The sequence below is a fragment of the Mobula hypostoma genome, chromosome 1 (assembly GCF_963921235.1).
Source record: "Mobula hypostoma chromosome 1, sMobHyp1.1, whole genome shotgun sequence".
Taxonomy (NCBI): domain Eukaryota; kingdom Metazoa; phylum Chordata; class Chondrichthyes; order Myliobatiformes; family Myliobatidae; genus Mobula; species Mobula hypostoma.
Window position 1 is genome coordinate 33,081,277 of NC_086097.1, and position 23,437 is coordinate 33,104,713.

The following is a 23,437-nucleotide window of genomic DNA, read 5'->3' on the forward strand; positions in this document are numbered from 1 at the left end:
ATTCTTCCTTCTTCAGCCCTTGACCTCTTCCACGTACCAGGTCCTTCACCTGGTCTCATCTGCCCAATGCCAGCTTGTATTCCTTCTCATCCCTCTACCTTCTTGATCTGGCATCTACCCCCTTCCCTGCTAGTCCTGATGAAGGATCCCAGCTCAAAATTTTGACTTCTTCGATCTGTCGATGCTACCTAACCTCCTGAGTTCTTCCAGCATTTTTAGTATGTTGCTTTGGGATAAGAATGCAGGTTCAAGAGTCCTGCTGAAGGGTTTTGGCCCAAAACATTGATTGTACTCTTTTCCATAGATGCTGCCTGAGTTCCTCCAGCACTTTGTGTGTGTTGAGTGCGGGTTCAAGACACTTCACCACACAATCCAGATACTGTGGTGCAGTGTTGAGTGTCATCCTGTGTTGACAAAGGTGTCAAAGATCAGGTGACTGTTAAAGGCATCACTCAAGTATCTGGGATTTGCTGTTGTTTATCCTTTGACCAAAGCAGATCATTGCTCATTTATCTAAGCATTATCTATGGGATTGTTGGCAGTGGGGATAAGCCAAGTAATTCCAAGCCTGTGTATCCAATGTCAGTGGTAGGGAAGAAATTCTGAGGAAGAAGATTAATCTTAATGGAAAAGTAAGGATTAATCAGATGGTTAGAGTGGCGTTGTTGAAGGGAAATCCTTTTTGAGCAAATTGATTGAATATTTCAGTGAGGTGACAAAGTGGAGAGGGTGCAGAGGTGATTAATCAACAAGCTGCTCCGCATGAAACTTCTCTGTTATAAGGAGAAACCGGATTAACTGGATTTGTTTTCCTTGGAGTAGAGGAGGCTGAGGGTGGACCTGATGGAGATTTCGGAAACTTTCTGCCGTAGTGGAGGTCATAAAAATCATGTCATAGGTATCTAAAGCTAGCAGACATAATGATAGGGCAAGGATTAGGTGGTTTAGAAATGAGGTGCAGAAGTATTCTTTCTCCCAGAAAGTAGCTGGAATCTAAGAAGTATCTAGGTGAGCATGTGAAATGACAAGGCAGAGAAGGCAGCAGGCGAAGTGCTGGTAAATGGGATTAATATAAGTAGCTGTTGGATGGTGGGTTGAAAGACCTGTTTCCATTCTCTGTGACTCGATCGTGTACGTAGATGGCTGGCATTAGAAGATTCGTATTTTATGAAGTAGCTATGAAGCCCAAGATCCTAAATGTTTTATTGACCATGTTCCCTCAACATTCGACAGCTTCAAAGATTTATGTAGGTTTGCACCCTCTGGCAGCATATTCTATGCACCTAGCACTCTCTGTGTAAAACAAAACCTACCTCTGACGTCCGTCCTATAATATTCTCCAATCACTTTAAAATTATGCCCGCTGCTATTAGCCATTTCCACTCTTGGAAAAAAGTCTCTGCCTCTACTCAGTCTATAGAGCCTATGAAAAATATTCACCCCTTTGGAAGTTTTCATGTTTTATTGTTTTACAATATTGAATAACAGTGGATTTAATTTGGCTTTTTTGATTGTTCAACAGAAAAAGACTTTTGTGTCAAAGTGAAAACAGATCTCTATAAAGTTATCTAAATTAATGACAAATATAAAACAAAAAGTAATCGATTACTTAAGTATTCACCCCCCCCCCCCTTTAATATGACACACCAAGTCATCACTGGTACAGCCAATTGGTTTTAGAAGTCACATAATTAGTTAACTGGAGATCTATTTTTGGAGACCCGTGTGCAGTTAAGGTGCTTCAAATGATTGTAGTAAAAATACACCTGTATCTGGAAGGTCCAACTGCTGGTGAGTCAGTATCCTGGCAAAAACTACACCATGAAGACAAAAAAAGACTCCAAGCAACTCCGCAAAAAGTTTGTTGAAAAGCACGTCAGGAGATGGATACAAGGAAATTTGCAAGTCACTGAATATCCCTTGGAGAACAGTTAAGTCAATCATTAAGAAATGGAGAGAATATGGTACAGCTGTAAATCTGCCTAGTGCAGGCCGTCCTCAAAAACTGAATGACTGTGTAAGAAGGTGACTAGTGAGGGAGGCCACCGAAAGACCTATGACAACTCTGGAAGAGTTGCAAGCTTCAGTGGCTGAGATGAGAGAGACTGCGCATACAGCAACGATTGACTAGGTGCTTCACCAGTCGTAACTTTATGGGAGACTAGCAAAGAGAAAGCCACTGTTGAAAATGAAATCTCAGCTAGAGTTTGCTAGAAGGCATGTGGGAGACTCTGAAGTCAGCTGGAAGAAGGTTCCATAGTCTGATGAAACCAAAATTGAGCTTTTTGGCCATCAGACTAAATACTATATTTGGCATAAGACAAACAGTTCACATAATCTCAAACGTACCTTCCCTACCATGAAGCATGGTAGTGGCTGTATCATTTTGTGGGGATGCTTCACTGCAGTTGGCCCTGGAAGGCTTGTGAAGGTAGAGGGTAAAGTGAATGCAGCAAAATACAGAAAAATCCTGGAGGAAAACCTGATGCAGTCCGCAAGAGATTTTGGAGATTTGTTTTCCATAAGGATAATGACTCTAAGGTTAAAGCCAAATGTACAGGGATGGCTTAAAAACAACAAAGTTAATGTCCTGGAGTGGCCAAGTCAGAGTTCAGACCTCAATCCAATTGAGAATTTGTGGCTGGACTTGAAAGGGGCTGTTCACTCAGGATCCCCATGCAATCTGACAGAGCTTGAGCTGTTTTGTAAAGAAGAATAGGGAAAAATTGCAGTGTCCGGATGTGCAAAGCTGATGGAGGCATATCCATACAGACTCAAGGCTGTAATTGCTACTAAAGGTATATCTAGTAAGTACTAACTTGAAGTGGGTGAATACTTATGCAATCAATAATTTTGTGTTTATATTTGTAATTAATTTAGATCAGTTTGTAGAGATTTGTATTCACTTTGACAGATCAGAGACTTTTCCTGTTGATCTGTGTCAAAAAAGCCAAATTAAATCCACCGATTCAATGTTGTAAAACATAAAGGGTGGGGCTGAATACTTTTTATAGGCACTGTATCCCTCTTATCATTTTGTACACTTTAATCAAATCACCTTTTATCCTCCTTCACTGAAGAGAAAAGCAAGTTAAAAAGCTCAGTGGATGCTTGGAATGTGCTGCCTGGGTGGAGGAGGCAAATATGTTATGCATGCTCAAGAGGCTGTTAGGTAGGCATATGAAGATGCAGAAAATGGAAGGATATGGGCATTGCGTGGGCAGAAAGGATTTGTTTAGTTTGGTGTTTGATTTTATTTGGTTCAGCACAACATTGTGGGCTGAAGGTCCTGATCCTGTTCTGTCCAGCCAGCTTGTCTGTTGTCTTGTGCATCGTAGTATAAACAGTTCCCAACTACTCAGTGTCATGTAGTCCCCAAGGTGAAAAATCAGGAAAATATAGAGGAAATAAAATCTAAAAATCCTCTTAGTTGCATTAGTCTGCGAAGCCATATTGAAACTGACTTATTAAAGGATTAAAATTTTAAGATTTTACAATAATACCTGAAGCAACATCCCTAAAGACCTAGTTAAAATGTTTTTATCTTATATATTTTATGAGAACTATTTGTTTTCCTTCAAGAATGTATCTTTTTGAAAAGGATATCATGTGTAGGTTCCTAATCAATGACCTGTTTGTGGACATGTACTGTAATAGATTACACAAGCCAGTGATAAGACCAGATAACTTAGGGGAGAAATATCTCTGATTAGTAAAACTTAGGTGGCAATGGATGACTTTGAACTGTAGGTATTATTTATTGTCATTACCAATTTAGCCGTAATTTATTACGGAAAACAAAAGTTGATGGTTTGCCTAAAGCTTGCTTAATAACCATAAATACACATATTTTGCTAGACAAAGATAATAACTCAAAAATCACCCTGGAACTGAACCAAAAGTGTAAAGAAATACAAAAAAAAAATCCAGCTCTACTCATTTTACAGGGTCACTACTTTACAACAGTGACTGCAGTTCAAAAATATTTCATTTTCTGTAAAGAGCTTTAAGGTCATGGAAAGAACTGCAGTAACGTGAACTCTTTTTCAACAAGCGTCCTCAGCCATAACACAGCTCATCTCTCCCTTGTAGTTTAAGTGCAGGAGCTGGCAGCTTCCACCAGAGTTCTGAGCCGGATGATCTCATTCTGGAGACAATGGTGAGGTTGATGCAATTGGTCCCAGCTGGGCTGAAATCTGAGAAATGATTAGCAGGTGTTCCCATTGCGTTGTGGCTCTCTGTGCATTGTTGAAAGGTATATCTGCTGGCAAGTTTGAGAATATAATTGAGCTTGATTAAGCTGAGTTACTGAGCCTGACCAGGTTGGATCATTCCCTTCCAGGCTAATATCCCCTGCATAGAAGCTTGAATCACACTCAGATGTATGCCATAGGTAGGCTCCATCAAAATAGGCATCCAGTTCCAAATTCCATCACAGCCATTGATTACCGGAGAAAATAAGAGTATTACCAAAGCCTTCATGAAATTATGAACATCCTCACCAATTCATAGGTTTCTCTGATTCAGATTGATTTATTTATCATGTGTATACTGGATTTATTCAGTTCACCTATACACCTGCTTCTTAATGCCAAAATCTAATCAGTCAATCATGCTGCACAACTCAATACATAAAACCATGCAGACATGGTCAAGAGGTTCTGTTTTTTATATCAAACATCAGAATTGGGAAGAAGTATGATCCAAATGACTTTGACCATGAAATGGCACAGAGCTTAGGTCAGTGGTGCAGAAGGGAAAGAGAGAGAAGAGGGGAGAGGTAGTGATAAGGGGACTCAGTAGTCAGGGGAACAGACAGGAGATTCTGTGGATGTGACCGGGACACCCCAGTAGTATGTTGCCTCCCAGGTACCAAGGTCAGGGATGTCTTGGATCATGTCCACAACATCTTGGAGAGAAAGAGAGAGGCAGATCATCCAGATGTCTTGGTACATATTGGTACCAATGAGACAGGAAGGAAAAGCAAAGAGATCCTGAAGAGAGAATTTAGAGAGCTAGGCAGAAAGCTGAGAAGTAGGATCTCCTGGGTAGTAATTTCTGGATTGATGCCTGTGCCAGGCGCTGGTGAGGGTAGAAACAGGATGATTTAGCAAATTAATGCGTGGCTCAGTAGCTGGTGCAGGGGGCAGGGCTTCAGTTCTTGGATCACTGGGATTTTTTCTGGGGAAGATGTGACCTGTTCAGAATTCCTGTTGTTTGCGTTTAAATTCACTACTGCGAAGCCTCTTCCGGTGATGCCTACACCGAAGAAGTTTAGATCCTCTCTTCGACGGGAGTTCAGTGAAACCATCTCTCACTGCTCCCCATCTGTAATTTCTTCGGCTCTTCAACTTTTCGACCACACTTTGACTCAAACTCGCTATCACAGCCATATATCCTTTCTTGGAACGTGCCTCCGTCGCCAACTTACTCCAGTTGGCTTTAGGATTCGTTTCCAAGCCTTTCAATTTGGACCTTCTGAGGATCCCAGGTACTCACATTTTATTGACTCTGCCTCTCGCCGCTTCTCCCGTCAAGCTCTGAAGGCGACGCTCTCCACCATGAGGAGGTACTTGGTGTCCCTATCCCAGACCCTTCCACACCTTCGGGACACTTTCTTCGCCGTCTGTAATGGTCCTACCCATTATTTCATCCTCCGTCGGATTCACGCCTGCAATCGCCGTTTTTTTGACTTTGTCATGTTAGGCAAAGATCGCAAGATCTTACATCTACGGACTCCAGAGCCTGCCGGCCCCGACGCTAGCAGGCATGAACTTTCAATTGCGGCCTCTGCCATTGATCTCGGCGGCTCCAACACCTCAGGACATATTCAAAACACGGACTCCAGCAACGACCATGGACACCTTCACAGCGATTGCGCAACCACCAACTGCAACTCCAGCCTTGAACTCCAGGCCGGGTCTTTATGTGCTGCTGTTGTGACTCCCGTCTCCCCTTCCCCCACCAATACTCTGCAATCCCATCTCCCTTAGATCCCACCGTCAGCTCCTGGGCCCTCAGAGGCTCCATCTTCCTCTCACCCCAACCCTCCCCTCTCCATTGACACCCCCAGCCTCCCCCCTCCCACCTCTGATCCCAGCTCTCATACGTGCCGGGTCTTTACCATCCCCTCCGACCTTCAACTGTCGGAGGCAGAACGCTCTGTTCTCAGTAAGGGCCTCACCTTTGTCCCCCTTCGCCCACACCTCAGTGAGTTCCGTGTTCGCCATGATGCGGAACTTTTCTTCCGCCGTCTCCGTCTCCGAGCCTACTTCTTCGGCAAGGACTCTTCCACCCCCACCGATGACCCCTTCTCCCGTCTTCAACCCTCCTCTTCTTCATGGACACCCCGCTCTGGTCTTCTGCCTGCTGTGGATCTCTTTATTGCCAACTGCCGATGGGACATCAACCGTCTCGACTTCACCACACCTTGTCCCCATTCCAACCTCACTCCTTCGGAACGCTCTGCTCTCCACTCCCTCCGCACTAATCCTAACCTTATTATTAAACCCGCTGATAAGGGGGGTGCTGTTGTAGTCTGGCGTACTGACTTCTACCTTGCCGAGGCACAGCGACAACTCGCGGATACGTCCTCTTATTTACCCCTCGATCGTGACCCCACTAAGGAGCACCAGGCCATTGTCTCCCACACTATCACCGACTTTATCCGCTCAGGGGATCTCCCATCCACTGCTACCAACCTTATAGTTCCCACACCCCGCACTTCCCGTTTCTACCTCCTACCCAAGATCCACAAACCTGCCTGTCCTGGCCGACCTATTGTCTCAGCTTGCTCCTGCCCCACCGAACTCGTTTCTGCATACCTCGACACTGTTTTATCACCCCTTGTTCAATCCCTTCCGACCTATGTTCGTGACACTTCTCACGCTCTTAAACTTTTCGATGATTTTAAGTTCCCTGGCCCCCACCGCTTTATTTTCACCATGGATGTCCAGTCCTTATATACTTCCATCCCCCAACAGGAAGGTCTCAAAGCTCTACGCTTCTTTTTGGATTCCAGACCTAATCAGTTCTCCTCTACCACCACTCTGCTCCGTCTAGCGGAATTAGTCCTTACTCTTAATAATTTCTCCTTTTGCTCCTCCCATTTCCTCCAAACTAAAGGTGTAGCTATGGGCACCCGTATGGGTCCTAGCTATGCCTGCCTTTTTGTTGGGTTTGTGGAACAATCTATGTTCCGTGCCTATTCTGGTATCTGTCCCCCACTTTTCCTTCGCTACATCGACGACTGCATTGGCGCTGCTTCCTGCACACATGCAGAACTCGTTGACTTTATTAACTTTGCCTCCAACTTTCACCCTGCCCTCAAGTTTACCTGGTCCATTTCCGACACCTCCCTCCCCTTTCTAGATCTTTCTGTCTCTGTCTCTGGAGACAGCTTATCCACTGATGTCTACTATAAGCCTACTGACTCTCACAACTATCTGGACTATTCCTCTTCTCACCCTGTCTCTTGCAAAAACGCCATCCCCTTCTCGCAATTCCTCCGTCTCCGCCGCATCTGCTCTCAGGATGAGGCTTTTCATTCTAGGACGAGGGAGATGTCTTCATTTTTTAAAGAAAGGGGCTTCCCTTCCTCCACTATCAACTCTGCTCTTAAACGCATCTCCCCCATTTCACGTACATCTGCTCTCACTCCATCCTCCCACCACCCCACTAGGAATAGGGTTCCCCTGGTCCTCACCTACCACCTCACCAGCCTCCGGGTCCAACATATTATTCTCCGTAACTTCCGCCACCTCCAACGGGATCCCACCACTAAGCACATCTTTCCCTCCCCCGCTCTCTCTGCATTCCGCAGGGATCGCTCCCTACACAACTCCCTTGTCTATTCGTCCCCCCCATCCCTCCCCACTGATCTCCCTCCTGGCACTTATCTGTGTAAGCGGAACAAGTGCTACACATGCCCTTACACTTCCTCCCTTACCACCATTCAGGGCCCCAAACAGTCCTTCCAGGTGAGGCATCACTTCACCTGTGAGTCGACTGGGGTGATATACTGCGTCTGGTGCTCCCGATGTGGCCTTTTATATATTGGTGAGACCCGACGCAGACTGGGAGACCGCTTTGCTGAACATCTACGCTCTGTCTGCCAGAGAAAGCAGGATCTCCCAGTAGCCACACATTTTAATTCCACATCCCATTCCCATTCTGACATGTCTATCCACGGCCTCCTCTACTGTAAAGATGAAGCCACACTCAGGTTGGAGGAACAACACCTTATATTCCGTCTGGGTAGCCTCCAACCTGATGGCATGAACATTGACTTCTCTAACTTCCGCTAATGCCCCACCTCCCCCTCGTACCCCATCTGTTACTCATTTTTATGCATACATTCTTTCTCTCACTCTCCTTTTTCTCCCTCTGTCCCTCTGAATATACCTCTTGCCCATCCTCTGGGTCACTCCCCCCCCTTGTCTTTCTTCCCGGACCTCCTGTCCCATGATCCTCTTGTATCCCCTTTTGCCTATCACCTGTCCAGCTCTTGGCTCTATCCCTCCCCCTCCTGTCTTCTCCTATCATTTTGCATCTCCCCCTCCCCCTCCAGCTTTCAAATCCCTTACTCACTCTTCCTTCAGTTAGTCCTGACGAAGGGTCTCGGCCTGAAACGTCGACTGCACCTCTTCCTATAGATGCTGCTTGGCCTGCTGCGTTCACCAGCAACTTTGATGTATGTTGCTTGAATTTCCAGCATCTGCAGAATTCCTGTTTTTTTCCTGTTCAAAAGTGATGGGTTGCACCTGAACCCAAGAGGAACCAATGTTCTCACGAGCTGGTTTGTTAGAGCTTTTGGGGAGGATTTAAACTAATTTGGTAGGGGGATAGGAAACAGAGTGAAGCGACTCAGGATAGGACAGATAGTGAAAAAGCAAAGCTAGCATGCAGTTAGAGTGTCAGGAGGGGCAGGCAGATGATAGGACACAATTGCAGCTAGCCAGGTGAGTATCAGTGCATTAGCAATGCAGAATCGAAAAGGGTAGCAAATGTGGCACTCAAAGTGTTATCTCAATGAACAGAGTATAAAAAATAACGTGGATGACCTTGTTGCACTATTACAGATTGTCAGGTATGATGTGGTAATCATCACTGAATTGTGACTGAAGGAAGTTGTAGTTGGGAGCTGAATGTCCAAGGTTACACATTGTATCGGAGGGATAGGAAGGTTGGCAGAGGGGGTGGCGTGGCTCTGCTGGTAAAGAATGGCATCAAATCGGTAGGAAAAGGTGACATAGGATCAGAAGATGTTGAATCCTTGTGGGTTGAGCTAAGAAACTGCAAGGTAAAAAGGACCCTGATGGCAGTTATATATACAGGCCTCCCAACAGTAGCTGGGATGTGGACCACAGATTACAACAGGAAATGAAAAAGGTGTGTCAAAAGGGCAATGTTGTGATAGTCATGGGAGATTTCAACATGCAGGTTGATTGGGAAAATCAGGTTGACGGTGAGTTTATTGAATGCCTACGAGATGGCTCTTGGAGCAGTTTGTCATTGAGCCTACTTGGGGATCAGCTATACTGAATTGGGTGTTATGTAATGAACTGGAAGTGATTAAGGAGCTTAAGGTAAAAGAACCCTGAGGAGAGAGTGAACACAATATGATTGAGCTCAACTTGAAATTTGATAGAGAGAAAGTAAAGTCTGACATAGCAGTATTTCAGTGGAGTAAAGGAAACTACAGTGGTATGAGAAAGTAGTTAGCCAAAGAAAATTGGAAGGAGAAGCTGACAGGGATGTCAGCAGAGCAGCAGTGGCGTGAGTTTCTAGGGAAAATGAGGGAAGTGCAGGGTAAGTGTATCAAAAAAATAAAGAAATACTTAAATGGCAGAATAGTATAACGATGGCTGACAAGGGGAGTCAAACTAATGCAAAAGCAAAAGAGAGGACATACTTCAAAGCAAAAGTTAGTGGGAAGACAGAGGATTGGGAAGCTTTTAAAAACCTACAGAGAGCAACTGAAAGAATCATTAGGAGGGAAAAGATGAAATATGTAATCAAGCTAGCAAACTATCAAAGTGGATAGTAAAAGCTTTTTCAAGTATGCAAAAAATAAAAGAGAAAAGAGAGTTGATAAAGGACCACTAGAAAATGACCCTGAGAAATAATAACAGGGGACAAGTAGATGGCAGATGAACTAAATGAGTATTTTGTATCAGGCTTCACTGTGGAAGACACTCGCAGTGTGCCAGGTGTTGAAGGATGTAAGTGAAGACAAGTGAGTGCAGTTACTATAACCAGGGAGAAGAATCTCAAAAAACTGAAAGACCTAAGGGTACCTAAGTCACCCAGACCAGATGAACTGCACCCTAGGGTTCTGAAAGAGGTAGCAGTAGATATTGTGGAGGCATTAGTAATGATCTTTCAAAAATCATTGGACCCTGGCATGGTGCCAGAGGACTGGAAAATTGCAAATGTTACTCTACTCTTTAAGAAAGGAGGAAGGCAGCAGAAAGGAAATTATAGGCTAGTTAGCCTGACCTCAGTGGTTGGGAAGATGTAAAAGTCAGTTGTTAAGGATGAGGTGATGGAGTACTTGGTGACACAGGGCAAGATAAGACAAAGTCAGCATGGTTTCCTTAAGGGAAAATCTTGCCTTACAAACCTGTTGGAATTCTTTCAGGAAGTTATATGTAGGACAGATAAAGGGGATGCAGTGGATATTGTATATTTGGACTTTCAGAAGGCCTTTAATAAAGTGCCAAACATGAGGCTGTTTATCAAGTTAAGACCCCATAGTATTACAGGATACTTAGTGACATGGTTAGAGCACTTGCTGATTGATAGCAGGCGAGTAAGTGGGTATAAAAGGATCCTTTTCTGGTTGGCTGCCATTGACTAATGGTGTTCTGCAGGGGTCAGTGTTGGGACTGCTTCTTTTTATGCTGTATATCAATGATTTAGATGATGGAACGGGTGGCTTTGTTGCCAAGTTTGTAGATGATACAAAGATTGGTGGTGGAGCAGGTAGGAAACAGGTAGGTTGCGGAAGGACTTGGATCAGGAGACAGAGGAAGAAAGTGGGAAATGAAATACAATGTTGGAAAATGCACAGTCATGCACTTTGGTTGTAGAAATAAATGTGCAGTCTATTTTCTAAATGGGGAGAAAATCGAAAAACGTGAGATGCAAAGGGACTTGGGATTCCTTGTGCAAAACACCCTAAAGGTTAACTTACAGGTAGTGTCAGTGGTGAGGAAAGCAAATGCAGTGTTGGCATTCATTTCAAGAGAATACAAGAGCAAAAATGTGATGCTGAGGCTTTATAAGGCACTGGTGAAGCCTCACCTTTAGTACTGTGAACAGTTTTGGGGTCCTCATCTAAGAAAAGATGTCTGGCATTGGAGAGGGTTCAGAGGAGGTTCATAAGGATGATTCCTGGATTGAAAGGGTTATCATACAAGGAACGTTTGATGGTTCTGGGTCTGTACCTGCTGGAATTTAGAAGGATAGGGGATCTCATTTAAACCTTTCAAAGGTTGAAAGGCCTAGACAGAGTAGATGTGGATAGGATGTTTCCCCTTGGTGGTGGCGTCTAGGACAAAAGAGCAGAGCCTCAGGATAGAGGGGAGTCCATTTAAAACAGATGCAGAGAAGTTTCTTTAGCCAGAGGGTGGTAAATTCATGGAATTTATTATCACAGGCAGCTGTGGAGGCCAGGTCGTTGGGTGCATTTAAGGCAGAGCTTGATAGGTTTTTGATTGGACATGGCAACAAAGTTTAGTGGGAGAAGGCTGAAGAGTGCTGCTGAGGAGGGGAGAAAAGGATCATGGCAAAGCAGAGTTGATGGGCCAAATGGCCTAATTCTGCGCCTATGTCTTATGGTCTTAAATGTTAGGTCCAGTCAGGGTGGTTTCAGTATCTCAGAAACTGCTGATCTCTTAGTATTTTCATGTACAGCAATCTCTAGATTACAGAGAATAGTGTTTAAAAAAAACATCCAGTGAACGGCAGTACTGTGGGTGAAATCGCTGTCGGAGGAGAATGGCCAGACTGGTTCAAGCTGACAGGAAGGCGACTGTAATTGAGAAAACCATGTGTAACAACAGTGATGTGCAGAAGAGCATTTCTAAATGCACAACATGTCGAACAATGTTTCAAAGGTTCATTTTATTGTCAAAGTATGCATGCACAATACAATTTTGGTATTCACCTTCTCCAGATAGCTTGGAGCTGTTGAAAGAAAAGACATCAACTCCCTCCCCCCCAGCACAAAAAAGAAATAGAGGCAAAACTCACAAACCCCAAAATGCCCTTCCACTCCCTCAAAGAAAAAAAACAGCAACAATAGCATCAAATCCCCAACACCCCCCACTCGCAGAAAAGAACAGCAACAATAGCATCAAATCCCCAATGCCCCCCACTCGCAGAAAAGAACAGCAACAATAGCATCAAATCCCCAACGCCCCCCACTTGCAGAAAAGAACAGTAACAATAGCATCAAATCCCCAATGCCCCCCACTCGCAGAAAAGAACAGCAACAATAGCATCAAATCCCCAACGCCCCCCACTTGCAGAAAAGAACAGTAACAATAGCATCAAATCCCCAATGCCCCCCACTTGCAGAAAAGAACAGCAACAATAGCATCAAATCCCCAACGCCCCCACTCGCAGAAAAGAACAGCGACAATAGCATCAAATCCCCATCCTTCCCCACATAAAAGCTAACAGATTGCTCACCCAGAAAAACACCAAGAAGAAAAGACCCCAAATCCCCAACCTGTCCCTCTCACAAAAACAAAAGTATTGCCCACTGACCAATTGGCCACAGGAAAGAAAACACTGAAAAACTGATGGAGACCAATGTAAAGTACAGTCCAATGATCATCAGAATCAGGTTTATTATCACCAGCATGTGACATGAAATTTGTTAACTTAGCAGCAACAATTCAATGCAATATATTATTTAGCAGAGAAAAAAATAATAATAATAATAAATAAATAAGTCAATTACGTACATTGAATAGATTAAAAAAAGACGTGCAGAAACAGAAATACTGTATATTTTTTAAAAAGTGAGGTAGTGTCCAAAGATTCAATGTCCATTTAGGAAACGATTGGCAGAGGGAAAGAAGCTGTTCCTGAATCGCTGAGTGTGTGCCTTCAGGCTTCTGTACCTCCTACCTGATGGTAACAGTGAGAAAAGGGCATGCCCTGGGTGCTGGAGGTCCTTAATAATGGACGCTGCTTTTCTGAGACACTGCTCCCTGAAGATGTCCTGGGTACTTTGTATTACCCAAGATGGAGCTGACTAGATTTACAACCTTCAGCAGCTTCTTTCGGTCCTGTGAAGTAGCCCCTCCATACCAGACAGTGATGCAGCCTGTCAGAATGCTCTCCACGGGACAACTATTGAAGTTTTTAAGTGTATTTGTTGACATGCCAAATCTCTTCAAACTCTATTCTAATAAAGTAAAGCTGCTGTCTTGCCCTCTTTATAACTACATAGTTATGTTGAGACCAGGTTAGATCCTCAGAGATCTTGACACCCAGGAACTTGAAGCTGCTCACTCTCTCCATTTCTGATCCCTCTATGAGGATTGGTATGTGTTCCTTCATCTTACCTTTCCTGAAGTCCACAATCAGCTCTTTCGTCTTACTGACGTTGAGTGCCAGGTTGTTGCTGTGGCACCACTCCACTAGTTGGCATATCTCACTCCTGTATACCCTCTCGTCACCACCTGAGATTCTACCAACAATGGTAATGTCATCAGCAAATTTATAGATGGCACTTCAGCTATGCCTAGCCACATGGTCATGTGTGTATAGAGAGTAGAGCAATGGGCTAAGCACACACTCCTGAGGTGCGCCAGTGTTGATCATCAGCGAGGAGGAGATGTTATCACCAATCTGCACAGATTGTGGTCTTCCGCTTAGGGAGTCAAGGATCCAATTGCAGAGGGAGGTACAGAGGCCCAGGTTCTGCGATTTCTCAATCAGGATTGTGGGAATGATGGTATTAAATGCTGAACTGTAGTCAATGAACAGCATCCTGACATAAGTGTTTGTGTAGTCCAGATGGTCTTAAGCCGTGTGGTGAGGTGATTGGGCTGCAGCAGCAGAAGACCATGAACATACTCGGTATGGTCACTTTATTAGGTATAAGAGGTAGCCACTGAGTGTACATTGAAATACATCATTTAATTTAACAAGCAATGCAACCTAAGGATATGTGGGGCAGCCTGCAACTGTTGACACATATTCCAGCACCAACATAGCATGCCCATCATATTCAGCAGAACAACACAAACAACAAAACAAAACAAGACAGCAGCCTTGCTGACTACTTGATTAACTACTCTACATTCATTTCCAAACTCTCTTATCTCTTTTCCATACTGAGTTGATTTGAATATATAAAGTCATGAAGCATAGAAACAAGTGTTTTGGCCCACCATATCAATGCCAACCCTCATGCCCATCTACTACTTTATTGTTGTTACTGTGCCTGCCTGCCTCTGGCAGCTCATTCTAGGGACCAACACTTAGTGTGAAGAAGTTGCCCCTTATATCCCTTTTGAACTTTCTCCCTCTCACCATAAACCTATGCCCTCTGATTTAGGCAAATATACCTTGGGAAAACAAAATTGGTTATCTGCCTTTCACGTCAACTGTCAGCCAATTTGGGAAAAAAGACCATAAGTCTGTAAAATGTAGGAATGGGAATAGGGCATTTGGCCCATCGAGTGTGCACTGCCGTTCAATATGGCTGATCCTTTTTTCCCCTCTTCAGCACACCTTTTCTAAGATGAGGAGCCAAAACTGTTCACAGTACTCAAGGAGATGTCTCACCAGTGCCGTTTAAAGCCTCAGCATCACATCCCTGTTCTTGTATTCTAGACCTCTTGAAATAAATGCTGACATTGCATTTGCCTTCCTCACAACCTGCAAATTAACCTTTAGATTGTTCTGCACAAGGACTCACAAGTCCCTTTGCTTCACAGAATGTTGTATTTTCTCCCCATTTAAAAAAGACTGCACATTTATTTCTACTACCAAAATGTGTGACCATGTATTTTCCAACATCGTATTTCATTTGCTGCTTTCTCACTCTGTCACCTGATCTAAGTCCTTTTTCAGCCTACCTGTTTCCTCAACATTATCTGCCCCCTGTCCCTCCACCAATCTTTGTATCATCTGCAAACTTGACAACAAAGCCATCTGTTCCATCATCTAAATCATTGATATACAGCATAAAAAGCAGCGGTCCCAACACCAACTCCTGTGTAGTCACTGGCAGCCAACCAGAAAAGGATCCTTTTTTTCCTGCTCACCCTCTCCTACTAATCAGCAAATGCTCTAACTATGCCAGTAACTTTCCTATAATACCATGGGCTCTTAACTTGATAAGCAGCCTTATCAAAGCACTTTATCAAAGGCCTTCTGAAAGTCCAAATATACAACATCCACTACATGCCCTTTATCTATCCTACTTGTAATCTCCTCAGAGAATTCCAACAGGTTTGTAAGGCAAGAGTTTCCCTTAAGAAAATCATGCTGACTTTGTCCTTTCTTGTCCTGTGTCACCAAGTACTCCATAGCCTCATCCCTAACAGTTGACTCCAACATCTTCCCAACCACTGAAGTCAGGCTAATTGGTCTATAATTTCCTTTCTGCTGCCTCCTTCCTTTCTTAAAGAGTGGAGTGACATTTGCAACTTTCCAGTCCGCTGGCACCATGCCAATGATTTTTGAAAGATCATTTCTAGTTCTCCACAGTTTCTACCACTACCTCCTTCAGAACCCTAGGGTGCACTTCTGGTCCGGGTAATTTATGTACCCCTAGGTCTTACAGCTTTTTGAGCACCTTCTCCCTTGTTATTGTAATTGCATGCACTTCTCTCCCCTCACACTCTTCAGCATCTGGCACACTGCTAATGTCTTCCACAGTGAAGCCTGATGCAAAATACTCACTTAGTTCATCTGCCATCTACTTGTCCCCTGTTATTATTTCTCCCAGCCTCATTTTCTAGCGGTCCTATATCCACTCTCATCTCTCTTTCATTTTTTTACATACTTGAAAAAGATTTTTCTACCCACTTTGATATTGTTTGCTAGCTTGCTTTCATGTTTCATTTCTTCCCTTCTAATGATTCTTTTAGTTGCTCTCTCTAGATTTTTAAAAGTTTCCCAATCCTCCATCTTTCCACTAATTTTTGTTTTGTTTTATACCCACTCTTTTATTTTTACATTAGCTTTGACAACCCTTGTCAGCCAGGGTTGGACTATTTTGCCCTTTGAGTATTTCTTCATTTTTGGAATACACCTATCTTGTTACTTCCTCATTTTTCCCAGAAGCACATGCCACTGCTACTCTGCAGTAATCCGTGCCAGCATCTCCTTCCAATTTACTTCGACCAACTCCTCTCTGATACCACAGTAATTTCCTTTACTCTATTGAGATACTGCTACGTCAGACTTTTCTTTCTCCCTATCAAATTTCAAGTTCAACTCAATCTTTCAAAAATCATTAGACTCTGGCATGGTGCCAGATGACTGAAAATTGAAAATGTTACTCCACTTTAAGAAAGAAGGAAGGCAGCAGAAATTAAATTATAGACCAGTTAGCCGGACCTCAGTGGTTGGGAAGATGTTAGAGTCAATTGTTAAGGGTGAGGTGATGGAGTACTTGATGACACAGGACAAGATAGTACAAAGTCAGCATGGTTTCCTTCAGGGAAAATCCTGCCAGATGAACCTGGTGAAATTCTTTGAGGAGATTACAAGTAGGATAGATAAAGGGCATGTAGTGGATGTTGTATATTTGGACTTCCAGAAGGCCTTTGATAAGGTGCCAAACAAGAGGCTGCTTATCAAGTTAAGACCCCAGGGTATTACAGGAAAATTACTAACGTGGTTAGAGCAACAGCTGATTGGTAGGAGGCAGCGAGTGGGAATAAATGAATCCTTTTCTGGTCGGCTGCCAGTGACTAGTCGTGTTCCGCAGGGGATGGTGTTGGGACCACTTCTTTTTATGCTGTATATAAATGATTTAGATGATGGAACAGATGGCTTTGTTTCCAGATTTGCAGATGATACGAAGATTGATGGAGGGGCAGGTAGTGTATAGGAAACAGGTAGGATGCAGAAGGACTTAGACAGATTAGGAGAATGGGCAAGAAAGTGGCAAATGAAATACAATGGTGGAAAATGCATGGTTATGCACTTTGGTAGTGGAAATAAATGTGCGAAAATATAGGTATCTGAGATGCAGGGGGACTTGGGAGTCCTTGTGCAGAACACCCTGAAGGTTAATTTGAAGGTTGGGTCGGTGGTGAGGAAGGCAAATGCCATGTTAGCATTCATTTCAAGAGGTCTTGAATATAAGAGCAAGGATGTGACGCTGAGGCTTTATAAGACACTGGTGAGGCCTCACCTTGAGTATTGTAAACAGTTTTGGGCCCATCATCTTAGAAAAGATGTGCTGGCGTTGGGGAGGGTCCAGAGGTGGCTCACAAGGATGATTCCAGGAATGCCAGGGTTATCATAGAGGAACGTCGGATGGCTGTGAGTCTGAACTCACTGGAATTTAGAAGGATGGCGGGGGGGGGGGTGTTCTCATTGAAACCTTTTGAATGTTGAAAGGCTTAGACACAGTAGATGTGGAAAGGATGTCTTCCATGGTGGGAGAGTCTAGGACAGGAGGACATAGCCTCAGGATAGAGGGACGCCCTTTCAAAACAGAGATGAGAAGAAATTTCTTTAGCCAAAGGGTGGTGAATTTGTGGAATTTGATGCCACATGAAGCAGTGGAGGCCAGGTCATTGGGTGCACTTAAGGCAGAGATTGATAGGTTCTTGATTGGAAAGTTATGGGGAGAAGGCCGGGAACTGGGGTTGTGGAGGAGATAGGAAAAAAGGATGAGCCATGATTGAATGGCGAAGCAGACTCAATGGGCCAGATGGCCTAATTCTGCTCCTATGTCTCATGGTCTTATATTGTGGTCACTGCCTCCTAAATGTTCTCTTACCTCCCTAATCACCTCTGGTCATTACTTAACACCCATTTCAGTGTAGCTGATCCTCTAGTAGGCTCAATGACAAACTGCTCTAATAAGCCACCTCATAAGCATTCAACAAACTCTCTCTCTTGAGATTCATTGCCAACCTGATTTTCCCAATCAACCTGCATGTTGAAATCTTCCATGATTATCATAACATTGCGCTTTTGACACGCCTTTTCTATTTCCTGTTGAAATCTTTTGGGAGGCCTGTATATAACTGCCGTCAGGGTCCTATTCAACCCACAATTATTCAACATCTTCCAATCCTGTGTCACATCTTTCTACTGATTTGATGCCATTCTTTACCAGCAGAGCCACGCCACCCCTTCTGCCTACCGTCCTATCCCTCTGATACAATGTGTAACTTTGGACGTTCAGCTCCCAGCTGCAACCATCCTTCAGGAAAAGTACCTAGTCTATCCATTCTTTCCTGATAAATCAAGCCCTCCATTCTAGACAGTATTCTTGTGAATTGTGCCTGTACCCACTCTACCTTAATCACATCCTTACTATAGTGTGATAACCAGAATTGTGTACAATATTCCAAGTGCAGTGGAGCCAATGATTTGTACAGCTGTAGAATGACATCTCAACTGTTGTATTCAGTACCTCAGCTAATGAAGGTAAGCAGGCTCTGTTTAACAACACTTCCCAGTATCTTGCCATTATGTATGTCCTGTGCCTTGTCTTAATTTCCCAAAATGCATCTTTTCGTTTGAATCACTGATATAAATTCTTTCAAATTTTGAAGATTAAGTCATAATCTGATTAGAGTGATTAAAATGCTTAAGTGATTTACAGAGAAACTCTTTCTGTTGGTGTGTGAAAACAGAACAAGCAGTCACAATCTCAATATTAAAAATATGCAGATAAAAAGAGAAATCTGGAAGGACTCTTACCACACAGAGTTCAGTCAGAATTTGAAGCTGTTCCAAAAAATCCCTCTTTCCCCAAAATGCTGAGGATGTTGGGGCTTGATTAAAATATTAAAACTGAGCCTTTGGGATGAAAGTTGCTGTACAGTTGCTGACACAGAGTAGGAACAATTGTATTGGCTGTCCATTGAATTCCCCTTCTGATACTTGGTTCCATTAGTTTCAGTGGGCAGTGCCTGTCATGCAACTACTGATAAATTTATTCTGTGTAGAGTCTTGTTATTAACCAAAGGAAAATTGAGATGAGTGATAAAGCAGTCAAAATTTACTTTAATCTTGGAACAAGCTCAAGGTCTTGTTCCTATTCCTGAATATGCACTTCATAATCCAGCCCACTGAGTCCTATTCTGAATGTTGGCACAATTAATTTAGGGAAGTTAGTTTGTAATACGGTTTTCAAAAAAAAAAGTAATAAAGGCTGTGTGTTCACATTTTACTGGTCAAGCTGGATTAGAAATCTTATACTATGTAGGTGATACTGGATTTTGTTAAGGTGAATGATGGATGGTGGTTTTGTGGGAGCAGTCTCGAATAGGAGTGAACTCCTGTTACACATCGGGCAGTGGTAGTGTCCAGTTCGAGCTCCAGTGTCATGTGATTCTGAATCCCTGGCATTGCTCAGTATCCTTACATAATTGTGCTTTGTGTTTTCACAGAGCTGTATGGTTTTGATGTCTTAATTGACTCCAACCTCAAACCCTGGCTGCTGGAAGTCAATCTTTCTCCTTCACTGGCCTGGTAAGTAAGCAATGAGTTCTGCCTTTGTTCATTAATGTTTCTGCTGGGAAACACTGGTGATTCAGGAGTTAAGACAGTGACCCTTTTCTGGGGTCTTGCTCGAACAGTACAACACAGTACAGGGATTTTGGCCCACAAAGTTATGCCAACCTTATGTGAAACTACAATCTAACCCTCTCCTAACCCCCCCCCCACCACATAGCTCAGACCCTCCATTTTTCTTTCATCCACGTGCATATCTAAGAGTATTTGAAATGGCCCTAATGAATCTGCCTCAGCCACCATCACTGACAATGCATTCCAGACACCCACCTGGTATTACTTTCTGCAGCCCTGGGAGAAAAAGGTGCTGGCTGTCCATTCTATCTATACCTCTCATAATCTTATACACCTTGAACAAGTCATTTCTCATCTTTCTTTGCTACAAAGAGAAAAGCGCTAGCTTGCTGAACGTTTACTTGTAGGACATGCTCTCTAATTCAAGCAGTAAATCTCTTCTGCACCCTCTCTAAAGCTTCCACATTCTTCCTATAATGAGGTACCAGCACTGAACACAATACTAAAAATGTAGCCTAACCAGAGTTTTATAGAGTTGCAACATTACTACACAGCTTTTGAACTCAATCCTCCAACTAAAGGCCAGCACAGCATACAGCTTCTTAACCACCCTATCAACTTTGAGGGATCAATATAAGTGGACCCAAGAACTCTCTGTCCTCTACACTTCTAAGAACCATGCTATTAACATGCTCCACCTTCAGATTCAATCTTCCAAAGTTTAAAACTTTCCATTTTTCTGGATTGAACTTCACCTGCTAATTCTCTGCATCCTGTCTGTATCATCAGAGCCATGTAATTACAGACCATGAGCCTTGCCTAGATTATGGAAAGTGAGATTGATGAGGATTGTGGCAATAGTTTTTTGGCATGAAAGGGTTTGTTGAAGTTGCAAGTTGTTTCTGATACTTTGAGGATTTGAAGGAATTAGCCAATGGATAAGAATGAGACTGAGGAATTCATGGAATTAACTGATGATGTTGTTTATGTTAGTTGTTACAACACAGAGAAGGCTGTGTCCTCCAAAGTTTAAACTTCAAAGTAATTTATTATCAAAGTACCTATATATCACCATATACAACCTTGAGATTCATTTTCTTGCAGCATTCACAATAGATACTAGAAACACAGTAGAATCAATGAAACACTAAAACCAACAGGACAGATAAAAACCCAATGTGCAAAAGACAAATACAAAGCGAAAGAGAAAGAAGAAATAATAATAATAATAATAACAATAATAAATACGGGATAAGTATCAAGAACATGAGATGAAGAGTCCTTGAGAGTCCATAGGTTGTAGGAACATTTCAGTGATGGGGTAAGTGAAATTATGCCCTCTGGTTCAAAAGCCTGATGGTTGAGAGGTAATAACTGTTCCTGAACCTGGTGGTGTGGGTCTAGAGGCTCCTGTAACTCCTTCCTGATAGCAGCAGGAGAAGAGAGCATGGGCTGGATGATGAGGGTCCTTGATGATGAATGCTGCTTTCCTGTGACATGGTTGGGAGGGCTTCAGCCATGATGGATTGGGCTGTATTTACTACATTTTGTAGGCAATTCCGTTCAAGAGCATTAATGTCTCCATTACCAGGCTGTGATGCAACCAGTAATATACTCTCCACTGCACATCTATAGGTGTTGTCAAAGTTTTGGAACCCATGACAGATCTTCTCAAACTTCTAGTTTTAACTAGAGGCACTGCTATGCTGTCTTCACAGTGACACTTATGTATTGGATCCTCTGAAATGATAACATTGAGGAATTTAAAGCTGCTGACCCTCTCCACCTCTGATCTTCTAATGATGACTGGCTTATGGACCTTCAGTTTCCTCCTCCTGAAGTCAATAATCAACTTCTTGGTCTTACTGACATTGAATGATAGGTTACACACGCAAAATGTTGGAGGAACTCAGCAGGCCAGACAGCATCTATGGAAAAAAGTACAGTTGATGTTTCGGGCCAAGACCCTTTGGCAGGACTGGAGGGAAAAAAGATGAGGAGTAGTTTTAAAAGGTGGGAGGGAGGGGAGGGAGAAACGCAAGGTGATAGGTGAAACCAGGAGGGAGAGAGATGAAATAAAGAGTTGGGAAATTATTTGGTGAAAGGGATACAGGGCTGGAGAAGGGGGAGTCTGGTAGGAGAGAACAGAAGGCCATGGAAGAAAGAAAAGGGGGGAGGAGCACCAGAGGGAGGTGATGAGCAGGCAAAGTGATAAGTTGAAAGAGAGAAAGGGGATGGGGAATGATGAAGGTTGGGAGCATTACATGAAGTTCAAGAAATTGATGTTCATGCCGTCAGTAATAAATTGTTATTGTGACACTACTCAGACAAAAGAATGCAGGAGTACAAAATGCATAACGTTGAAAATCTGGCTATGTTCTTAGATTAACTCAATGACCAGACAACCTGTTTACAAGTTATCCCCATGTTCACCCTAGTGTTACCTAACAGAGACATCCATCTTCCTGTGCCCATCCCACAGGTTAACAAGCTTCTTTTGTCTGCTTTCCAGTTCTGACCTAAAGTGTTAACTCTGTAACTCCTCCCATTGTTGTGGCTTGAACTGCTGAATAATTGCAGCATTTTCTGTTGTTAATTCAGATTTCCAGCATTGTGTTTTATTTCAAAGGTTCATTTATTATCGAAGTATACAACTTGAAATTCTTCTGGGTAGCCATGAAACCAGGAAAGAAAAGAAAGGCCACAAATCCCCCCTCCCCACACAAAAATTGAACAAAAATTAAACAGGCACATCATTCCCCAAATCCCTCCTCCCTCACAAAAAAACAAGAAAGATCGGGCAAAAAACACAGAATATAAAAAACTATAAGACAAAAGAAAGTCTACAGTCCAAATTTTACTTTCATCGCAGAGTACCCACAATGGTTGGCTCCAGATTAGTGCTTCTTATTGTTAAAATTTACTACAAAATGGAGTGATGGAGAAAGAGAACCAAAAATGATGAAGTGGATTTTCCCTAGTTCTTCCTGTGCACAGACAACCCGAATGCAAATGTTTGAAAATTACCGTGCAATTATTTGAAGACTTTTGACATAGCTAAGGAAATTGAGCTACTAATTTGAAAACCAGTTATTGAAGAATTTGTTAAAATAAAATGAGGAAAAATAGGTGCAGTAAATTTGAGACTGAGAAGGCGGTGACCAATTTGGCATTTTACATTCGTAGATTCACTTCCCAGGGGAGCAAACTTAAAATAGAATATAGAGGAGTTATCCCAAGGCATGCAGACTTGTGTCATAAGGCACAAAAAGACAGCCTGAATTTCGAAAGCTGTTTCAGAGAAAGCTGCTGAGACATTTCAGTGAGGTGTTTAGGAAAAGCAAAAGTAACAAAAAGATGCTTTCAAAAACAACTTCCCTTCTTTTACATTGACCTGCATTTGCCCATCTTGCCAACCTATTCAAGTCTTCCTCTATCATCACTACTTGAGATCAATGGTATCATCATGGTTAACAAGAACCTGTTACAGCTTGGAGCATTCCAGAGTTTGGAGTTCAATTCCTCCACCATTCTGTAAGGAGTCTATGTACTGTATGTACATATTCCCCATGGATATTCTGCGGGCCCTCTGGTTTCCTCTCACAGTCCGAAGATGTACTGGGTAAGTTAATTGGTCATTATAAACTTTCCCGTGATTAAGTTAGGATTAATTAGGTTTGTCCAG

The 23,437-nt window shown here is 43.0% G+C and overlaps 1 protein-coding gene and 1 long non-coding RNA gene across 10 annotated transcripts in view; one reads left to right on the forward strand and one right to left on the reverse strand.

Annotated features, from left to right (window-relative positions):
• Positions 1-19,177, reverse strand: part of LOC134345429 (uncharacterized) — a 54,800-nt gene extending 35,623 nt beyond the window's left edge. Inside the window, exon 1 of the long non-coding RNA XR_010017697.1 lies at positions 18,922-19,177. This is a non-coding gene — a long non-coding RNA (uncharacterized LOC134345429). The remainder of the gene's footprint in view (positions 1-18,921) is intronic.
• ttll5 (tubulin tyrosine ligase-like family, member 5) overlaps positions 1-23,437 on the forward strand; it is a 508,510-nt gene that overhangs the window by 185,473 nt on the left and 299,600 nt on the right. For all 9 annotated transcript variants that reach the window (XM_063045983.1, XM_063045976.1, XM_063045953.1 and 6 more), the window contains exon 13: positions 19,614-19,695. In XM_063045983.1, the coding sequence (XP_062902053.1) occupies positions 19,614-19,695 (82 nt within the window). The remainder of the gene's footprint in view (positions 1-19,613; positions 19,696-23,437) is intronic.